The sequence below is a fragment of the Diabrotica undecimpunctata genome, chromosome 5, assembly GCF_040954645.1.
Source record: "Diabrotica undecimpunctata isolate CICGRU chromosome 5, icDiaUnde3, whole genome shotgun sequence".
Classification (NCBI taxonomy): domain Eukaryota; kingdom Metazoa; phylum Arthropoda; class Insecta; order Coleoptera; family Chrysomelidae; genus Diabrotica; species Diabrotica undecimpunctata.
The window spans coordinates 49,640,635-49,662,256 of NC_092807.1; the positions used below are offsets into that span (position 1 = coordinate 49,640,635).

Below are 21,622 nucleotides of genomic sequence, written 5' to 3' on the forward strand. Positions count from 1 at the left end.
TTCTTTTGTTTTTATTATATATTAGTGAAAATATATGAGAGGCTAAAACCAAAGCTTCTTCTTTTTTTATATTATTTTTTTCTCAGTTGTATACAGGCTGATCAACTTTTTTGGCAAAGTGGATCTCTGTTATTGTAAGAGATACATAAAAAAATATGTTTACAAAAATATGAGGTATTATAATTATTTTTTAATAATAATTTTAAATTTAAATTTAAAATCCGCTTAACTTTCTCATGATACGAATACAAATAGGCCAGGGAAATAAGCAAAAAAATACCCTGTTTGTGATACTGAACCGGCCAGGCAAACGACAGTTGTTTTGAGTACATATATTTTTCTGCAGTTGATTTTTTGGACAATTAGTTATTAAGGTCAAAAAATGGTCAATTTTATCTTTTTTCGTTTATTGGCAAAAAGTGAACTTTAGAAGGAAGTTAGTTTATATGTTGACAAAAAAGAGAAAAAACTGGAAAATGGCTAGAAACTTTAGCAATGAAGAATGATAATATGAATACAACGAATACAGTAAAAACCCAAGAACAAATAATGCAAGCCCCAATACATGAAGGATTATAAGAAGCAATAAAGGAACTAGAAAATAATGAACACATAAGATAAGACAAGTTGTCGGCAAATCTATTGAAGGAAGACGTAAGATTAGAGAAAAGTATGGCTGGACTTACATTAGAGGGACGAATAATTTAAAAAATGAGATGGTTGGAACACGTATTGCAGGTGTCAAAGAAAAAAGGCCTTAAGATTATCACAGGCGGGAAGAGACGATACAAGAAGAAGAGATGGAAAGTCACAGTATAAAATTATTTTAGTTTCCCTATCGATTTTTCTGCTATGGTCTTCTAAATTATACCTACGGTGATGTCATCATGAAAACTTGGAAAATATCGCATGGTAACACTAGTTATGCTGAGATAAAACACTGGTTACATTTAGAATGATTTAAAATTTACTACATTAGGAGCTGCAACTGTTCGCAAAGTTTATCCAACTTTTTTTTCGGCCTTAAAATACTTCAGCACCATTAACATCAATTCTTGTTTTTTTTTTAGAATATTTTAGCATATTTAAATTATTTGATTATGTATTTGAAACATTTTAAAGATATAGGTACAAGTAAATTTTTCCAGGTTAACAATACCAAAAAAAAGCCTTCTCGAAATCTATGAAGGTTAATGCTAGCGCTATTTCATATTCTTTAGCTCTACTCATTAATAAGATCCAGTGTACTGAATCGACTTCTAAAGCCAGCTTGCTCTATTGGGTAAGTATATGATTGTATAGACTTATCAGTTTTTGATATCCTCATTGCTACCTTTATTATGAATGAGAATTATGTTTGCTGTATTCTATTGGTCTGGTATGCATCTTGATCTTACGCAGTTCGTAAATATGCCTGCTAATATTTTACAGGTTTTTTGCCAGCGTTATGCCACCTATTCCAGCTACTTTGCCGCTTTTTATTTTTGTAATTGTTGATTCTACTTCTTCCAGAGGGTCTTCTGGTACATCTTGGTTACTGATTACTTCTTCAAGTGTGTCAGAGGCTTTGTGTAGTAGCTGTAGAATTTAGTTACGAGTAGTATTATTTCATTTCTGTCTGTAATTCTGGTGTTCTCGTTTGTTAGAGCAACGATTTGCTTCCTCCAAATGATTAATCTTGTTTTCTTTTAATTTTTTTCTGTTTTCGATTGCATTTTCTACCAGTCTTTCATTGTATTTTTTTATGTCTTCCTTACTACTTTTCCTTATTGTCTTACAAAGTTCTGTGTATTTTATTCTCTGTATGTTGCTACTTACTTTCATTAACCTTCTTTGTTTTAGCATTATTTTGGTTTTATCAGAAAGTGTACTATGTTCTTTTTGTTGTTCAATCAATTGTCCTTTGGTAGAGATCTGAGTTTTCTTTTAGATTGTTAATATTTATACCGGTTACTCTTGGTTTTGTGATTAATTTGATTTTTTCTAGTTTCAGAACTAGAACAATTTTTGCTCTGATTAGTCTATGGTCTCTGCCTGTTTGAAATATATATATTACACTGACATATTTTATTATAGCAATCTTCTTGGTTAGAATGAAGTCACTTTCGTTAATAGTCGTCCCATTTGGAATTTTCTATTCGATTTTTTCTTAAAGAATGTATTTGCAATAGGCATGCTTGGGTACTGTGCAAACTGAACCAGTCTTTCTCCGCTGCCATTTCTCCCACTGACTCCATAGTTTTCCATGACTTGTTTCTTGTCGTGACTTTTATTATTATTTAATACTTCAGTAATGTCACTATAGAGTTCTTCTATTTCTTAGTCAGTGTAAGTAATCGCTGGGGCGTATATTTGTGTAATTGGTATATTGTATCTCTTTGATAGTTGTAAGGTTAAGCTAGGTACTCTATCTGAGATACTATTTATTTCTACTACTCTTCGTTTCCATTTCTTGTTGATTAGGAATACAATTCCGCTTGTTCTGCTCGTTGATGTTCCTCGGTAGTAAAATGTGTTTCCTGACGCTAATTCCAATAGCTCTTCATCTTTCCGTCTTACTTCGCCGATTTCTATGACGTCTGTTTTTATATTTTCAGTTTCTTTTTCCAGTTCTACTAGTCTGGATTGATTTATATATATATATATATATATATATATATATATATATATATATATATATATATATATATATATATATATTTCTACTTCTTTCTTTATGTATTTGATTATGTGGTTGTTTATAAAAAATTATACATATTTATTTTGAATTAATAATTAATGATGAAACATATATATCAAAAAGTATTCTTTATAATTGTTCACATACGTAGCAGTTGATTAGGCATATCAAAAGAACAATCAATGTAGCATGTCCAGGAGAAGAAAACAAAATAGGTATGCAAGGTGGACGTCAATCGCAAATACGTATTTACGTTTGCTTTAGCGTGTATATTATAGTCATAAAAATAATATTAAGATATAGCAAAATATATTACGATAAAAAATAGTTTTCGTATATTATAAAAGAACTACAGAGTAACACTAGGATTCCTTATCACAGATACCGCTATTCTTTAACAATCTTTGTAAATTAGCAATTTTCTCTTCTAACTTTTTATAATCCAAATTTTTGTTTTGCGATTTGGCTGAATTTCTTAAACTACCTTTTGAACTTGCTCTCGATTCGTGACTACTTGACCTAGATTGACAATGCAATTGATTTCTTTGTGGAGATGGACTATGACGTTTAAAAGGTATGCTTGTATCACATAGATTCAAATATTCTGCATCTCCGTATTTCGTGCTAGATGTGGAACTGTCTCTGCTTCTAATGCATGTGGCTATACTTCTCATCTTTCTGTAAAAGGAAAAATATATTGAAGGTAAAATTTCTGAAAAGTAGTGACCGTAATAAGCATTATTGTCATTTTCATACATATCGTGAAACTTATTAGAAAATTAAGTTGTTGTTGAGTTAGCCAGACCCGTAATATCAATAAAATGATTAGACGGTTGCTAGAATATTTCACTGGTGTTATATAAAGTTGATTTTTGTTATTTAGTTTTCTTCAGTGTATATTTTAGATTTGAGAAACAATTGTAAAAGTAATAGTGAATATTAAAAAAATAAATAGTGAATATAAATTGAACCGTTAATTTTAAATCACTTTGTGATTTTCGGAAGTGGGATTATTCGTTTAAATAATTTATAAACTAAAAATGAATTCTGGAAGAAACTTTAGAAAGGACTTTTACAGTGTATTAGAAATTATGAAACATTTACTGGCAATCGTTTAGTGCCTTAGGTGTTCGGTTTTCATTACAAATTCTTTCAGACTTTGAAAAGAAAATTTCTAAAATTTGCGGTTAACGAGGCTGCTAAAAAATCTTGCTGTGAAGCAATTAGGTGAGCAGCTTGACTTACAAGATAATGATTATTATGGTTCCAAAAAGGTGCTTTAAGAACGATTGAAGAAGTTCTCAGTATTGGAGAAGATCAAAAACATTCGAATTCCAGTAAGCAGACGAAGCAATCATGAGAAAAATGGATGGCACTTCTAGAAAGAACAATCAAAGATTCAACGCAACTTCTGAAATTATTAAAGAAACTTCCAGAAACGCGCTTTACGATTAGTAAGGCCGAAACTATAAAATGAAGCACTGTCGTTTTTTAAAGCTATTGCTTTTAAAAACGCAATCGCTAGTCTAACTTCGTGATTTCAATGATTGAGGTAAAAGACGAGCGTATCGATGAAGAAATGTTTTGTAAAAAAAATCCTGATACAATGCCGAAGAAACTCAACTGTAGATGTTGGCGAATTGGGTCACGATCGTCTCACTTGAATCCTTTCAACCCAAACGAAAGACCACCTACCATCGAAAACGTTGCCCAAGCCATTAAAGAGCTTAAAAATATTAAATCACCAGGAATTGATCAAATTTGCAGTGAGCTCTACAAGAATGGTGGCGATGCCCTACTACAGACACTGCATAAGCTTTTACTTCTTGTTTGGCATAATGAGACCATGCCTTGTGAATGGTCTCAAGGCGTGATATGCCCGTTACATAAAAAAGGTGACCAGCTCCAGTGTGACAACTATAGAGGTATAACCCTGTTAACAACTGCTTACAAAATACTAGCAAATATTCTCTACGAAAGGCTGCAAGTTTACACAGTGAGCATAGTTGGTAAATATCAAGCTGGATCCACTCCAGATTCATTCAATAAGACAGATTCTCGAGCAAACATTAGAATTTAATATTGAAACCCATCACCTATTCGTCGACTTCAAGGCCGCATACGACAGTGTCAAGAGAACAGTGCTATACCAATCAATGCATGAGTTTGGTATACCAGAGAAACTTATCCGACTAACGAGAATGACAATGTCTAACTTAGAAGCCACTGTTAGAATACAGGGAGAGAATTCTAGATCCTTTGAGATAAAGGATGGACTCGGACAAGGGGATGCTCTGGCTTGCCTCCTATTTAATATTGCCTTAGAAAAGGCAGTCCGAGATACACGAATTAGGGATGGCGGTAATATTTACAATAGATCGATACAAGTCTTAGCATATGCTGATGACATTGACATAATAGGGCGTAGCAAGCGAGATGTTGAGCAATATCTCCTAGAATTGGAAACAGCGGCGAAACAGGTCGGTCTAGTCATCAACGAAAACAAAATTAAGTACATGTTGGTTACAACGGATCCGATAGCAAATGAGGAACGAGAAACAGTCTTTGGAAATCATAGCTTTGGACGTGTTGACAGTTTCACATACCTTGGGTCGCTATTGACTACTACCAATAAAACAAGCGAAGAAATCAAAAGACGAATAAATCTTACAAATAGGGCATACTATGGACTCCAAAAGCATTTCCACTCAAGAAACATTCAAAGAAGAACTAAAATTATTATTTACAAAACATTGCTGAGGCCGGTCCTCACATATGGAGCAGAAACATGGACTCTAACGCAGAAAGATGAAAGACTTTTGGGAATATTTGAGCGTAAAATACTCCGCAAAATATTTGGAGCTATAAACGACCGCAGTGGCGCAGAAGATATAATTTTGAATTGTATCAGCTCTTTGATGAGCCAGACGTCATAACGTTCATTAAAACACAGCGACTTGGATGGGCTGGACACATAATACGAATCCCAGAAAATACAATTGCTAAAAAGCTAACCACAGGAACACCTGTAGGAAGAAGAAGCAAAGGCCGACCGCGAATTAGGTGGTTAGATGGAGTTGAAACCGACTTGCGGATATTAAAAATCAGAAGATGGCAACATGTTGCCAGAAACCGAACAGAATGGCGACGAATCTTAGAGCAGGCCAAGATCCACAGAGGATTGTCGAGCCAAAGATGATGATGTCTCACTTGCAAGAAATAAACATAACAATCGGAAAACTAGAACGGTTCAACATAAAGAGACAATCTTCCACCTGTAATAAGAAACGTAATATCGTCTGATCTCTACTACAAACCTACCATTAAGCTACAACACAAAACCTGCTACCTTCTCACGCACCCCAATCCCAAAAATCATAAAAAAGCATAAAAACAAAAAAAAAATGAAATGAAGTTTAAAGTATGTTTATTTTTGATCCGTGTTAAAATACATACATACTAAACAGAATCCCGTAAACCACGTGGTGCGATAATTTTATCCAGGAGTTTAAATACTAGTTTGTTTACCTTGACTGATCCCAAGAATTGGTTGGTTTAATAAAATTTTCAGATTTTCTAGCTCTTCCTCTTTGAAATTCAAACCTATTAAAAGGAGATTTATTTCGTTTATACACTGTCTGCATACTTGAATGGGACGATTTGTTGGTTGAAGCCAATTTTAATTGGTCTCTTATACATAACCTTAAACAATAAAACTTTGATATAAATATTAAATCAAATCAAGAACTACCTTTGTGATTTGGACCATTGGTATTAGAGCCAGTCACATCCATGAAATTATCATCTTATTGTGTAGACATAATGTTGAAAGGAGCAAAAACTTCAAGATTATTAAACAAGGTTTTCTATTGATCTAAGTATATATTTTAAACATTCAAAAAAGCCAAGATTTCCTTTTTACCACAGCACACATATTTATCAGTGGTCATGGCATTAATAATTAGTGGATTGATACCTATGTGGAAGGTTATCACTCCATATTTTACGCGCCCGTTGGATACTTCTAACGATTGTCGTTTCTCTTGCTATTTTGACTACACGCGTCTCCGTTCTGCGCATGTGGTTGTTCCATTATTTTTCTGTTTAGTGTCCACTACTTTATAAACTGTACGTTACATTTTCTTCTAATATATTCACTTCTCTTTCGATCTCTCAGCGTATTCCCTGCAATTTTTCTCAGTACTCTCATCTTTGCCGTTTCCAGTAGCCTTTGTGTTGTTACACTAGCTTTATAAATTCTTGACTTAATTTTAGTGTTAATGTGTCTGTAACGCCATATAGTGTTATTAAGGGATCCTGCCAGTTTATTTGCTTTTTGTACTTCTTGTAGGCCTACTACTTTTGTAGGTCTCCCATTACTGGCTAAATGGATTTAGGTTTTAAACGAAAGCATTTTACACATTTGTGTACGGTATGTCGTGCTAAATTTCTTAATGAAAACGGCCTGAAAGTTTCTCTTATTCTAGAAAGTAAAAGCTAAGGACCAGCATGCATAAGATCCTTGTGAAAATTATCAAAGATTAACGCTGTAACTAGATACATGATCTGAGGCTAAAATGATAGGATATTTTTTGTCATACGAAAACTCGGAATGCTGTAAACCCCTACATACTCTCATGATGCCCTGATCATTAAGAAAAGAAGATAAATTTATGAGTTTGCTAATTTTCTCCACAGGACTTCTAATTTCATTAGAAAATGACTGATTTGCACAGTTTTAGAATACGGTTAAATGCAGGATGCTTCCACAGAAAGGGGTTCGGAAATCCGTGTTTATTTTTACACATGCAGATGAATCTCACCACATATGCAGTGGTTCTTTCTAATCGTGAAATATTAGAAAAGCGCCCAAATAGAAGAACATAAAAACCTTTATGTTCTTCCTCGTTTCATTTGGTTTATTAGAAGCAACTTGGGGATTTGGCCAGTTATCGGAGTCTTGTATAAGTCACTCCGGTCCATGTCACCATTGTCCTTGCCTTGCACGTGTTCGCCTGTAGGATTCTAACTGGATTCATTAAGACCTACGTGTCGTGTCAAGAGTTTTCTAATCCCACAGAGTTTTCTAGTTGTTCTAGTGCTATTGTTCTGAAGCTATTTTCTTGTGGCATCTAAATGTAATTTACTACTTTTGATGGGAATAAGCCACAATTTTACTTTAAAATTAAGTTTATTTGACGTTTCAATTTCCACTTCGGAAATCGTTCTCAAAATACAACACAACAAAATACAATATAGTGGCTTATTTTTAAAAAAAATAGTAAAGTGTATTAAGCTTTCATATACTAACTTCTAGTGACCGATTCGAGTAATTTTGTGATTTACGCGATTTCGTTTAAGTTAACTGACTCTTAGACTAGCAACTCTTCGATAGAAAAAACTGAACGATTCTTAAGTATCTACCACTTGGGTACTTTCACGGGTATTCTGATTTGAAAACTCATAAAAATAATATCCGCAACCGTGTAGCTCCGTATGATATTAATTCATCAAATTGTAATAAAAAGCATACATCTTTGAACGATTTTAAAATGTCTGCCAATAACATAGAAATAAATTTTTAAAGAAAAAAATGCAGCGAGAACATATTGGCAGATAAATCCAGAGTGTACAAAAAATTTGGCAGTTGGGATGAAATCGCTAATTTTTTTAAGTATCTCGAACAATCTCTAAATGTCTGCCAAACACATTTTACTAAAATTCAAGCAACAACAATCTAATATTGACATTGACAAATAAATTGAAAGTCGACTGAAAGAGAATGTATTGAAAGAATGAAAAGTACGTGTTAAGATAATTTTTTTACACGAAGAAAGCTTATTAGACAAAAAATGCGCAATAACCAACTCTTAAAATCCACCAAGTTTCATTTTCATATCTCAACCAGTTTCAGGGCAATAAATAAATCATTATTTTGCAAGAAAAATTTTAACACCCTGTATCTCGGAAAAGAAAGCATTTACGGACACACGATTACCTATATAGCAAAATGTCATTATGTTTCATGCAGAATTACTCCCTAAAGTTAGTTTCACTTATTTATAGTCCAAGAGATAGAGCCGAAATTTTGAACTGATCAGTAATATAACATTTCTCTATTGGAATATATTCATTGTAACTGGGTTAAGACTTTGCCTTACAAGCGGACGCCCCTCGTGGTACAGGGGGTGGCTATACAGGGATGAAGTTGTCATTTTTTTCGGAAAAATTAACGATCGATAATATGGCTGAAAATTTGCCCAGAGTAAGATCTTGGTATAACTAGACGAAATCCCAAAGGGCGGACGCGAGAGTGGATACATAAGGGGTGGCGGACAGGGGTGAAGTTGCAATTTTTTGGGGAAAAATTAACGATAAGTAATATGTCCGCCATTTTCATGGCTCATTATTTAGCCCCTAAAAACTCTAAATCCAAAAGGGCGGACAGCTGGGTTGGTACAGAGAGCCATAAAACGGGGTCAAATGTACCACTTGCCTGCGCATTTTAGGTCTCGGTAACAATTTTCAAACTGATATTATTATGATATTTTTATACCGATTGATTTGAAAGTTTGTATGAAAATTTTCATTTACGGAAATTTTTTTGGAAAATTTTGAGGAAAACTCTACTTGACGCTTTTCAGAATAGTAACAGAAGTGAGCATACAAATTTTCAAATCAATCGGTATAAAAATATCATAATAAAATCAGTTTGAAAATGGTTACCGAGACCTAAAATGCGCAGGCAAGTGGTACATTTGACCCCGTTTTATGGCTCTCTGTACCAACCCAGCTGTCCGCCCTTTTGGATTTAGAGTTTTTAGGGGCTAAATAATGAGCTATGAAAATGGCGGACATATTACTTATCGTTAATTTTTCCCCAAAAAATTTCAACTTCACCCCTGTCCGCCACCCCTTATGTATCCACTCTCGCGTCCGCCCTTTGGGATTTCGTCTAGTTATACCAAGATCTTACTCTGGGCAAATTTTCAGTCATATTATCGATCGTTAATTTTTCCGAAAAAAATGACAACTTCATCCCTGTATAGCCACCCCCTGTACCACGAGGGGCGTCCGCCTGTAAGGCAAAGTCTTAACCCAGTTACAATGAATATATTCCAATAGAGAAATGTCATATTACTGATCACTTCAAAATTTCGGCTCTATCTCTCCGACTATTACGGAAACTCTATATTTTACGAATATCTATTATTCAAATGGACTAAAAACCGATACTTTGAAGCTCTGTGGCTCAGAAACAATTGATTTCTGGGTCTTGGCGCAATGATAACTTTTGATCACCATGACTAAAGCTACATACCTACTTTCAGTCAATTTAACTGAAACCATTTTTACAAAAGAAAAGTGCTAGGGTTCTTATGTCACATATGTGACATATGTGGCGTCCTCTATAAGCTACATTAAAGTATGCATCAAATTATAATTTCTCTTACTCAAAAGCCCTCAGTCATATATTTGTATACACAAATGTCCATAAAGACGAAAGTTATAGAGAAAAATAAAATTTTAAATCTTAACTTTAACCCCTTGTATCTTTCTTAATATCAACATTATATTGAAGCGAGTTGACTTGAATCGTTCTATTTTAAAGTGTAGAATCTACTGTTTCTTTTTGTATGATTACTTAAGGACCACCCTGTATATCTTTATTATACTTAAGAATCGTTTATTTTTATTTATCGATGATCCGCTGGTCTATCTCGTTTATGATGATATTTAGCCTGAGTTCGAAATTTTGTTTTGTAGATTGATATAACGTGTATGGGCATCTTCATGGGGTGCGTTGTTCCAAATCTTAGAACTAAGAAGAATAAAGAAGAGATGACGTTAAATTATTTCAAGTTACTAACTTAGAAATAACTCTACTATTAACCAAAATAGAACTGACTGAATACGAAAAGTGATAGGCTCGTAAAAATGGGCAAATTATTAGAGTGCCCGTCGGCAAAAAAGTTTATGATAGAAACTCTCTCCAAATTTTAAGTAACGCTTCATTAGGCTGAGACTGACACGATTTACCTCTGCGACTTTTTTTTGGTTCTGGGGCGTTTTCCTCTAATTTTCCCGAAAATTTTCATCCGTCAGACTGGAAAATGGGAAAAGAAGTTCCGTCAGATTATATATTCTTTTAATTAAATAGCCTTAATAGTATAAGAAAAACACAAAAATAAAATTGGTTGATGATAAATATAGGTCATTACACGCGTCTGACGACTCGGACATGTAGGAAAGACTACTGTAACGAAATTCATAGATAACCAGAAATTTTTTTAGGATATTTTCAATTAACAGCAGCAAAAATAACTTTTCATATTGTCTGACGATACTTGTTTTCCGCGATACCCAAAGTTTGAAGAGATATCTATCATTGTTTGCCGACGGTCACTCTAACTTTTATATCATAAAATATGAAAAATTTGTCGTGACATATCAGAATAAAATCAAACCTCCCAAAATTAGCAAAATGGATGCATTAAATGAAAATATAAAACTGAGATAATATACCAAAAATATAAACAATTAAATTTAATTTAATCCAATGGTTTGTTTGAGTTTAAAAGAAAGTTGGAATAAATAAAACATACTTACTTTGATGTTTGATTCGATTTGTGTAATTTGGCTTTTAGATCTTTTTCCGATTGTTTTATTTTAACTAGTTCCAGTTCTAATTGTACTTTATCATTTTTTAATTTTTCAACTAGTTCATGATGTGAATTACGTTCACTAACGACACATTTTTCTAATGTACTAACCGCTTTTTGTAGTGATAATACTTTTGGCTTTTTTCCTATTTGTGCAGTCAATCGTCGTATCTCCTGCGTCAATTCCAAATTTTCTTCTGTTAATTCATCAATTCTAAAAGATTACAGTGAATAATAGTATTGACAATTTACAATAATTGTTTAAGGCACGAATATAAACCATGAGTTCAAAAATATCTAAAGAACAATTTGTTTTTATTTATTTATTTACTTTATTGCTTTTAAATATAGTTACATAGCAAGAGTAGTAAAATATAATTAAACACCAAACGTACAAATATCGTAAATTAAAAAAAAATAAAGAAGAAAAGAATACAATAACAAGATTTACAACACAGAATAAAGTACCTATATCATTCATTGATTATAAATGCCTTGAGTTTAAGCACACTCTAGATAAAATTAAAAATTGCTTTATTGCACCGACTGTTGCTATTTAATGACATATTTAGCCCAGTCTGGTTAAAAAAAGGTCGAAAAATGTTTCGCAGATATCTGAAGCTTTTAAGACATAGGTGGGGGTAACTAGATGACGAATATATGAAAAGGTACTCGTGTTTTTACCTTGCGTTTTTTTTTAAACAATAATTTATGGTCACAATTTGATTTTTTGTCTATAAGTTTTTTACCTTATATTTTAAATAAACAATATTTATATCATTTTTTATATCAAGAATATCTTTATTTTCCCGTTTGTTCAATTAAAATTGATAAATAATTTACGGAGATATTTGCAAAAAAGCAGTTTTTTGCACTAATTGGTAAATTTTATTAATTTTTTTATTAACAAAATAAAATGTTATTAATACATTTGAACATCGAGGAGTTACCGTCATTTAAATTTGTGTGAAATTTCCCCGCGATCGGTCAAATAGTTTAAAAGTTATTTAATTTATTTATCCTTGAAGCTAATTATTTAAACTATTGAACTTGCTCTATGAATGATGCTAGACACATTTAGCAAATTTCATAGGATTCTTTAAGACTTAAACTATCTCAGAAGTTAAATGCATATTGCGTTTTCATCGAAATTATTTACAAAATAAACGTTTGAAAAGGGTCATGTTTTTTACTTATAAACAATTGTAATAACTTCTATATTTTTCAAGCTACAGACTTGTACGTACAACCATTGGATAGCTGGTAAAAAAACTCACATTAAAAAAAACCTATGACCAATACGAAGTTAGCAACTATTTTTAAAAAAATCATATCTCCATTGTTTATAAACATTAAAAAGTAAAATTTGCACAAATTTTGAATGAAAACCTCAGAAAAATTGAGTCCATTTGAAATTCAACGTAAAAACTTTCACCCCCCCCCCGGAAATCTCGGAAAATCAACATATATTTTTTTTCATTTTATATCAATGATGTAATAATACTTATATTATATTTTATAAATTAAATTTCAGGTAATTTTTTACACATTATATTATTATATTCCTTATATTAATTATAATTGTTTGTACTTTTATATTTAACAATATAGATTTTAATTCTATTATTATATCTAGATCTATATTATTATTCTATACTTATAATTTTAATCAAAAAGTAATTAAATACGTTTAGTTAAAACTTTTTTGTTCAAAATACACAAAATATTTTACTCAAAGAAGTATAACTATATTGCTTTCTAAAGCCACTAGCTGAAACAGTTTCGCCTCCACTTTCCTATGTCGATCTTTCGAGAGTACCTTCGTTTCGAAAGGTTGTAAGTTTCGAAAAATTGGATGAATTTTATAAATATAAGTTTCGATATAAAGTTTAGATTTTCATTCAAAATTTGTGCAAATTTTACTTCTTAATGTTTATAAACAATGCAGATATGATTTAAAAAAAATAGTCGCTAACTTCGTTCCTATTGGTCATAGAAGGTTTTTTTTTTGTTTTTAAATGTGAGTTTTTTTACCAGCTATCCAATGGTTGTGCGTACAAGTCTGTAGCTTGAAAAATATAGAAGTTATTACAATTGTTTATAAGTAAAAAACATACCCCTTTTCAAACGTTTATTTTGTAAATAATTTCGATGAAAACGCAATATGCATTTAACTTTTGAGATAGTTTAAGTCTTAAAGAATCCTATGAAATTTACTAAATGTGTCTAGCATCATTCATAGGGAAAGTTCAATAGTTTAAATAATTACCCTCAGGGATAAATAAATTAAATAACTTTTAAACTATTTGACCGATCGGGGAGAAATTTCACACAAATTTAAAAGACGGTAAGTCCTCGATGTTCAAATGTAGTAATAACATTTTTATTTTGTTAATAAAAAAATTAATAAAATTTATAAATTAGTGCAAAAAAATTGCTTTTTGCAAATATCTCCGTAAATTATTTATCAATTTTAATTGAAAAAACCGGAAAATAAAGATATTCTTGATATAAAAAAAAATGATATAAATATTGTTTATTTAAAATATAAGAGAAAAAACTTATAGACAAAAAATCAAATCGTGGCCATAAATTATTGTTTAAAAAAAAACGCAAGGTAAAAATACGAGTACCTTTTCATCTATTCGTCATCTAGTAACCTCCACCTACGTCTTAAAAGCTTCAGATATCTGCGAAAAATTTTGCAGTGAAATCATTGATTTTTGCATAATCAGACTGGGCTAATTAATTTATCTCCCAATATAAGCGACAGCGTTTTTTAATGTCATGAACACAATGCTGTGATTAGTCGCTTGAATTGAACCGACGACTACAGCAAAATAGTCTGGAATGGATTCTTCAGAATCGGAGGAAGATTTGATCTTGCTGGTTGCTTTAGCAGACGAGGAAGATCAAAGGTATAAATATATATAATATATATTAAAATTAAAGATTGTCTTATTATATATTACACCAAATATCTGTTTTGATATAATGGGCAAGTTTTAATATCTATTTAGGTATATATTGTATAGAAAAAGAAAAATTGGGACTCACAAGATAAATTTGGAAAGACAACAAAAAGGAGTATTTCATACGTTAATGCCACAACTTCGATCTGACGAAAATCGGTTTTATAAATACTTCAAAATGAAAATTGATTGTTTTGATGAAATTTTAAACTTAATAAGGGAAGATATTTCTAAGCTTCATAGCAATTTTCGTGAACTTATTTCAGCGGAAGAAAGACCTATTACTTTGAGGTAAATCAATCATCCTCATTGTATTTTTATTTTTATATTTTTTTATATATCAACATTATAAAGGAGTATACACTCATAAAAAGGTGGCTGCTCAAGCTGGAAATGATTGTTCACAATCTGCACTAGTGGTACTGGGATTATGTTCAAGTGGAGTGGTAGCTTAGTCTGGCGAAATAAGTGGACTTTCATAGAAGTTCAAATCAGAGCTGCAGCTATTGGAAGTTGACGGTTGGGAACTCTGCTGTAGTAGTATTATCTGCCGCTGCTCTTCATCGTGCATTATCTCTTGCTGTGAAATTATTTGGGCAATTTGTAGTTTGGTTTTAGCCTGACGCTTTCCAGAAAATTGTTTTATCAATTCTGCATATTGTTTTGTAGTTTGTATATTTTTCGTTTTTTTTTTCGTTTTGTTTCGTTTCTTTTTTTTATTTCTGGTTCTACAATCGGGGTGGTGATATCAGCACAAGTAGCAGACTCTTTATTTTTTGTAGGTAACGGTACTTCAGATAGATCACCAAGTTCACTCTCTTCGTTACCCAAAATATCTTCTTCTTCTTCAGTGCCTTATCCGGTCCGGATGTTGGCGATCATCAAGGCTATCATGGTTTTGTTGACTACTCTGCGAAACAGCTCCGCTGAGGTCATCCCAAACCATTGTCGGAGATTTTTCAACCACGAGATACGACGGCGTCCCGGTCCTCTTCTGCCAAATACTTTACCCTGTATAACAAGTTGCCAAAATATCTACACCATTATTTTTCTTAGTTACAGATTCTACTTGAGTCGCAACTTCCGGCACATTTGAAGAAGATTTAGCAAAAAGCAAGAAAGGTTGGAACATTTTCATACTTTCAATTATAAATAAAGTATGTGAAGCTTTACGTAAAATATTACATTCTATTTATCTTCCTGAACCGACAACAGAAATATGGCAAAAATCAGCTGAAGATTTTCTAAACTTGTGGCAATTTTCAAGCTGCATCGGTAGTTTGGAAGGAAAACTATAAATGCCCTAGAAAAATTGGGTCAAACTATTTTTGTTATTTGAAAAAATCCTCAGTAGTACTAAATGGCTATTGTTGATGCCACTTACAAATTTATAAGCATAGATGTAGGAGGTTACGGGAAAAATAGCGACGGAGGCATATTTGAAAATTCAAACATGGGCCAAAGATTTGAGGCAGGTTTAATGAATGTTCCTGAAGATAAAAATCTTCCTGGGCAAGTAGAACCTTGTCCACACGTTTTGATTGGAGATGAGGTCTTTACTTTGAAATCTTTTTTAATCAGACCTTTTCCCTACAAACAATCTAGAAACGACAGATGAAAAGAAAATTATAATACTCGTTTGTGTGGTCAAAAATGAGATTGGCATTTTAGCTCTAAAATGGCGCTAGTATTTTTAGGCCAATTGAGACAAAAGTTGAAACGACAATTTCAATTTTTGAAACTTGTTGCATATTCCATAATTTTTTACGCACTAAAGTAAACCAACAAGGTCTAGAGTTTTCAGAAACTGAAGAAAACTTATACAGAGCTTTTATTAATATAGAAAGAGACCCAATTCGTGAAACCAATTTAGCATCTTCAACTAGATAAAAATTTGTTAACTATTTTAATACTTGAAATATAAATAAAAGCTCTAAATATTAATAATTAAAGTGAATAAAAACTTTTAAATTAAAATACGGGATTCATTCATCTCTTGGCCAACTTCATACCAAACTTTATCCTTCTTTCTGATGTTTTTATAATCCTCGTGTGACAAATCATAAAGCATTGGATATTTTTTTACCAATTCTATTAATTTCTCTGTTGGAACCATTCTACATTCGCAACGATAACTAGAGAAAACGCAGCCGACTGCGTTAACAAAATACAACGCAGTACTAACGTTGTCGCTGCGAGATATCATCGCACCAATGTGTTGGTTATCGTTAATCGCCGTGGCCGTTCTTCTCGCGAAAATTTCGCATTGCGATGTTGTCGTCGACGCACCGATTAATCGCAGCAATCTGTTCATACCCTTATTAAACTGGATAAACTGTCATCCCTTAATCCCTTAATGAACTGGATAATATATTTGTTGAGAATTGCAGAAAAATTGTTCCCATAAATCAACCGATATTTCGATATTACGCTGATTGCCACGTATCCTTTTGATGGTGGTCCAAAACATTTTAGCATCATACAATTAAAAAGGTTTGTTATAATTTCTCTATCATGCAGTTTTTTCATTCTCATCGATTAATTTTTGTATTATTTTTTGGAATAGACGTATGAGACGAGATACTCTGAGAAAAAAGAATTTTATTTGCAGATTTGTAGTCTACCTTTCACATTTTTTTTTAATTTGATACATTTATTATTATTTCTATTTATTTTACAAATATGAAGTTTCAGTTTAGTGGCAGTTTGGTTTACCGAGTCAAGAAAGTTATTGTAAGCAACGTCCATGTTAGGTATAAACGTAACTCTAGGGAAATTCAGCATTTGTAATTTATAAAAGATAATATATTATATTGCTCCTCCGGTAGTTTCAAAACGTATGATTTAAATATATTATGATGTAAAGCAGGAACCTCACTATAATAATATTTGAGCTTGAAGGTTACTGGAAAGTGATCAGAAGAAGATGGGCTTGTATTATCGTGGATTGTATGAACCTGTAAATCGTCTACGACATTCAAGTAAAGACTGTTCATCGAAACCAAATCAGTTACACTTTTCCCTAGAGAATTAGCAAAAGTAAACTGAGCGGGAGAGTTTGAAATAGCTAAATTACACAAAAACCGTTTGCATCTATAGAAAGAATCAGAAAGAGTCTGCGACAAAGAATTGAAATATGAAATACGTGAGTTAAAATCTCCACCAATGATTATAGGTATGTCATTAAATTTTTTCCTAATATCAGTTAAACCTAATTGAAATATCTCAAGAGTAGTGCTTAAATCCAAATTAGGCTTTAATCCACTATTGCATGAATTTATTTTATTTTGTTTTTTGACAAAACAACTTCTTAAAACAGTTACTACTTTTAGAATGAAAGCATAAATGCACCTTACATTTCTCGCACTGGACCCTTGATTTTCCTTTACAGTTTATCACCTTACATCTTTCCCTGTTTACAGTCCAATTTCGCCAGTGTGAAAACTGATCTGTTTGTACATATACATTGTTGTTCGGATGTGGAACTTCTAGGCCTATCTACTTTTCTTTTTTGTAAAACAACAATGTTAGTTAGTTGTTCAGCTAGAATTGTTTTGAAATTCAGCAGTATTATAAACTGTTCAGTTTTTCCAATTTGTTTGATTCGCCTGTCTATTAGCCAATATTTGATTGGATATAATCCCAATACACACTACCCATGTGCCTGTTATATTGTTGTACAATATCTGGGCATCAATTAGTGTTAAAGCGTGAACTATTGTTACACGTAGTCAGGGACACCGAGAGGAAGGTAACTTGTTGCATTAATTGCGAAAAGTGTACAGTTGTCATTGGTGCATTCTGCAGGCACATTTCATAAGACCACTTTGTGTTTGTCGGAGAATCACCATCAGCAAACGCGGCCGATGGACGGACGCACTTTCTGTGAGAAAAATACAGGAACACATTGAACAGCAAATACAAGTATCCAACTCGTGAATGGTTTTGTGGCAGTAGTGGCATTGACTGTTTTGTAAATGTGGCAACCTCACACTGTGCTCACACTATTTTGCACAGTGTCAGGTTGTCCTTTTTTGTAAGCTTAATAATTTTACTCCTTTTCCAGCCCGCTGGAACGTGGTTTGTTTTTCACACCTCTCGGACTATGGGGAGCAAAAGTTCAGCAGTTAGATGCGGATCAGATTTAAGTATTTCGGCAGCAATGTTATCGATTCCCGGAGACTTGTTATTTCTCAGAGATTTGCCAACTGTTATTATCTCCATTTTGGTAGGGGCCTCGTAAGATATACGCAAGTCTACATTCTGCGGAGTTTCGACAATTTCATCTGCGTTTTCCCTGGGTGTGCCTAGCATCTTCTGAAAATGCTCTTTCCATCTCTCTACTTGGTCATTTGTTGTAGTAACTAATTTTTTTGAATAGTTGGGCCCATTTTTGTTAGTCGTTTAGTAATTTGGTATAGCTCTCTAGTTCTGTTGTGTTGTGCAGCTGTTTCAGCTAGTTTTGCCAGTTCTTCAGCCCACCTTCTTTTGTCTCTTCTTGCATTTCTTTTAACTGCTTTATTTATTGTTTCATATTCTTGTTGTCGGTTCGCTCTTTCTTCTACAGTTCTTGCTTACAAAATATCTTTCTTCTGCTGTTTTCTTTCCTCGATAAGATTCCAAGTTTCATCTGACATCCATTCTTTTCTGTTTCTCTTTTTTACCCAGTTTATCTTCAGCTATTTCTGTCAAAACATCTGCCAAATCTTCCCAGCTATGTACGTCACTCTCTTGTTCTCTTGTTTTGAGTTGCAGTTCCTCCCTAAACATGTGTCGTCCTGGAGCCTTTTTCAATTTGTCTAGATTATATGTTGGTCTGTTGGTGTTTCGAGTGATTTTGTTTTTACCATCTTGATTTTAATGGTACCGATTACTAGATGATGGTCACTTCCGATGTCTGCTTCTCTTTTATTACGTACATCAAGAAGAGATGATCTCCATCTTTTTGATATGGCGATGTGGTCTATTTGATCTTCTCTTATATGACCTGGTGCAGTCCATGTAACCTTGGATATTGTTATGTGGGAAGATGGTTCCACTAATAACTAAGCTATGATTGGAACAAAAATTTGTAAAACGCTCTCCGTTTTCATTCATCACTCCCAGGCCATGTTTGCCCATTACGGCTTCCACGTTAATATTGTGTTCTCCAACTTTAGCGTTTATATCACCCATCACTATTAGTATATCGCCTTAGTTTACTTGTTGGGTTGTTTGTTCTAGTTTTTCGTAGAAAATGTTGGTAAAAGCTATGGCCTGCAATAATGATGTATCACAATAAAACAAAATGTGATCCTGCAAATAATCTACCTATTGCCAACCAGTTTCAAAATTTATCAGTAAGAGAATTTGGGACAAGTGAAGAAGATTTAATTGTATGTGATTCTCGAATAAAACTCGACTATATTTATTAAAATGCTACGTCTGGACGTAGCACGTCTGAACATGGACCCTTAAAACAACAACCGTAAATAAACTGGAGGCCTCTGAAATGTGGATCTACCAGACAATCCTCAATATTTCATGGACATGGCTTACCTCACACGAAGAAATGCTGAACGAGAACTTTTCAACACAGTGAAAATTAACGTTATACCTAGGCCACATACTGAGAATTAATATGTACCAATAAACCTTAAAAAGTAACAGGAAAGGTTGAGGAAAAAAAACTAGAAAGGAAAAGTCTATCGTGGATAAGAAACATCCGACATGGACAATAGACAGAGCTAAATTTTAATCAGCTTATAAGAAAAGCTGAAGACAGAGAAGAGTTTGTAATTGCAGTAACCAACCTCCATTGAGGAGAGTGCACGTTAAGAAGAAGAAGAAGAAGGTAGAAGATTTAAATTGTTCAGATATAGCATTTAATTATTTCAATACCTTCATAACATGGGCTGAAGAAAATAGCGCATCTGCTAAAGATTAATTCTTCGAAACAAGCGAGAAAAAGCTTTCAAAGTGTATAAGATGCACAAAAACAAACCTCAATTAGATTACTTTAAACTGTGTTAATAACTATATAATTAGTTAAATGTGAGATATGTTACAGTTATAAAAAAATGTAGAACATTTACACAAATATACAATATACGTTGTACCTATGCCCTTTATGAAATGCTTTATTTTATTTATTGTTTTTATTTTATTTATTTAATATTATGGGATTAAAGTCTTACCGTCTCTGTAAAAAGTAGATCTTCTTAGAGTCGTTACCATTTGACTTTAAGGCGAGTTTCTCATTACTTTTCGCTAATTCGACTTCTAGTCTGCGTATTGTTGATTGAAGAACCAGAGGATCTGGTGGACCACAATACTCCAGTGGTAATGGATAGCGAATTCTAAAACAAATAAAGATATAATTATCTGTCATTACTACTAAAGAAAAGAAAAATATATCGATTATCCTATTTACTACTATTTTCTCACTATTTACTCACGTCCTAGAGTATGCAGATAAGATTAATACATTTATCGCTACTTCGGACATAATATATAGGTATGGCAGACACCAGCCACTCACTTCGTATATGTTCAACATCAGGATTTTTGTTGTAAGCCATATCGATCCAATTTGTACGGCACTATGTATCTACATTTTATACGTTTATGCACAACTACATCAGATATTCCCATGGCTTGAAAAGGTGAGTATTTGATCACTGCGTGCTTTCGGTTCTAAAGTATGGAGAAGAAGCACTGACTTTTACCATAAAAGTAACAAACAAAATACAAGTGGCACACCCCTCCCTCAAAACAGAGTTTCAAATTAAATAGTTAGGAGAAATATATATATATATATATATATATATATATATATATATATATATATATATATATATATATATATATACAGATTTGGAAAAAATTTTACGGAACATAGGATTTTTAATACAATAACTCAGATCCTCTGATTTGCAATTAACCAGTGTAAATTTCAATACAACGTCGCGATGTTTTATAATTAATTTATTTGTTCGACTGGAGTCTCAATTCATGCCGCGATGCTGCCAGTGTAAGTGTAAAAACGGAACACAGCTAGAGTGCATGTCAATTCGCCGAAAACGTACGTATTTATAAATGTAGATATGGAATTAAAAATATTATTTAACTAAAAAAATGGTTGTTTTATTGCCAAAATGGCTTGAAAAAAAGTAGATTTCTAAAAATAAAAAGGAATTTCAAAAATAAAATAATAATACACCCGTTTTTAATTTGAAATTATAAACAATATTTGGAATAATAAACGTCTTTAAGTATAAATTTAATAATTAAAATAATACCTAATAAACACAAACAAAATTGATGTT

The 21,622-nt window shown here is 32.6% G+C and overlaps 1 protein-coding gene across 2 annotated transcripts in view; it reads right to left on the reverse strand.

The window, feature by feature from the left end:
- Nucleotides 1-2,979: 2,979 nt before the first annotated feature.
- The window catches only part of LOC140440621 (centrosomal protein CCDC61-like), a 39,753-nt gene continuing 21,110 nt past the window's right edge, over nt 2,980-21,622 (reverse strand). For both annotated transcript variants that reach the window (XM_072530984.1, XM_072530985.1), the window contains 4 exons: nt 20,492-20,653; nt 11,291-11,557; nt 6,209-6,382; nt 2,980-3,358 (listed from right to left, as the gene is read on the reverse strand). In XM_072530984.1, the coding sequence (XP_072387085.1) occupies nt 3,043-3,358; nt 6,209-6,382; nt 11,291-11,557; nt 20,492-20,653 (919 nt within the window). In that variant the 3' untranslated portion in view covers nt 2,980-3,042. The remainder of the gene's footprint in view (nt 3,359-6,208; nt 6,383-11,290; nt 11,558-20,491; nt 20,654-21,622) is intronic.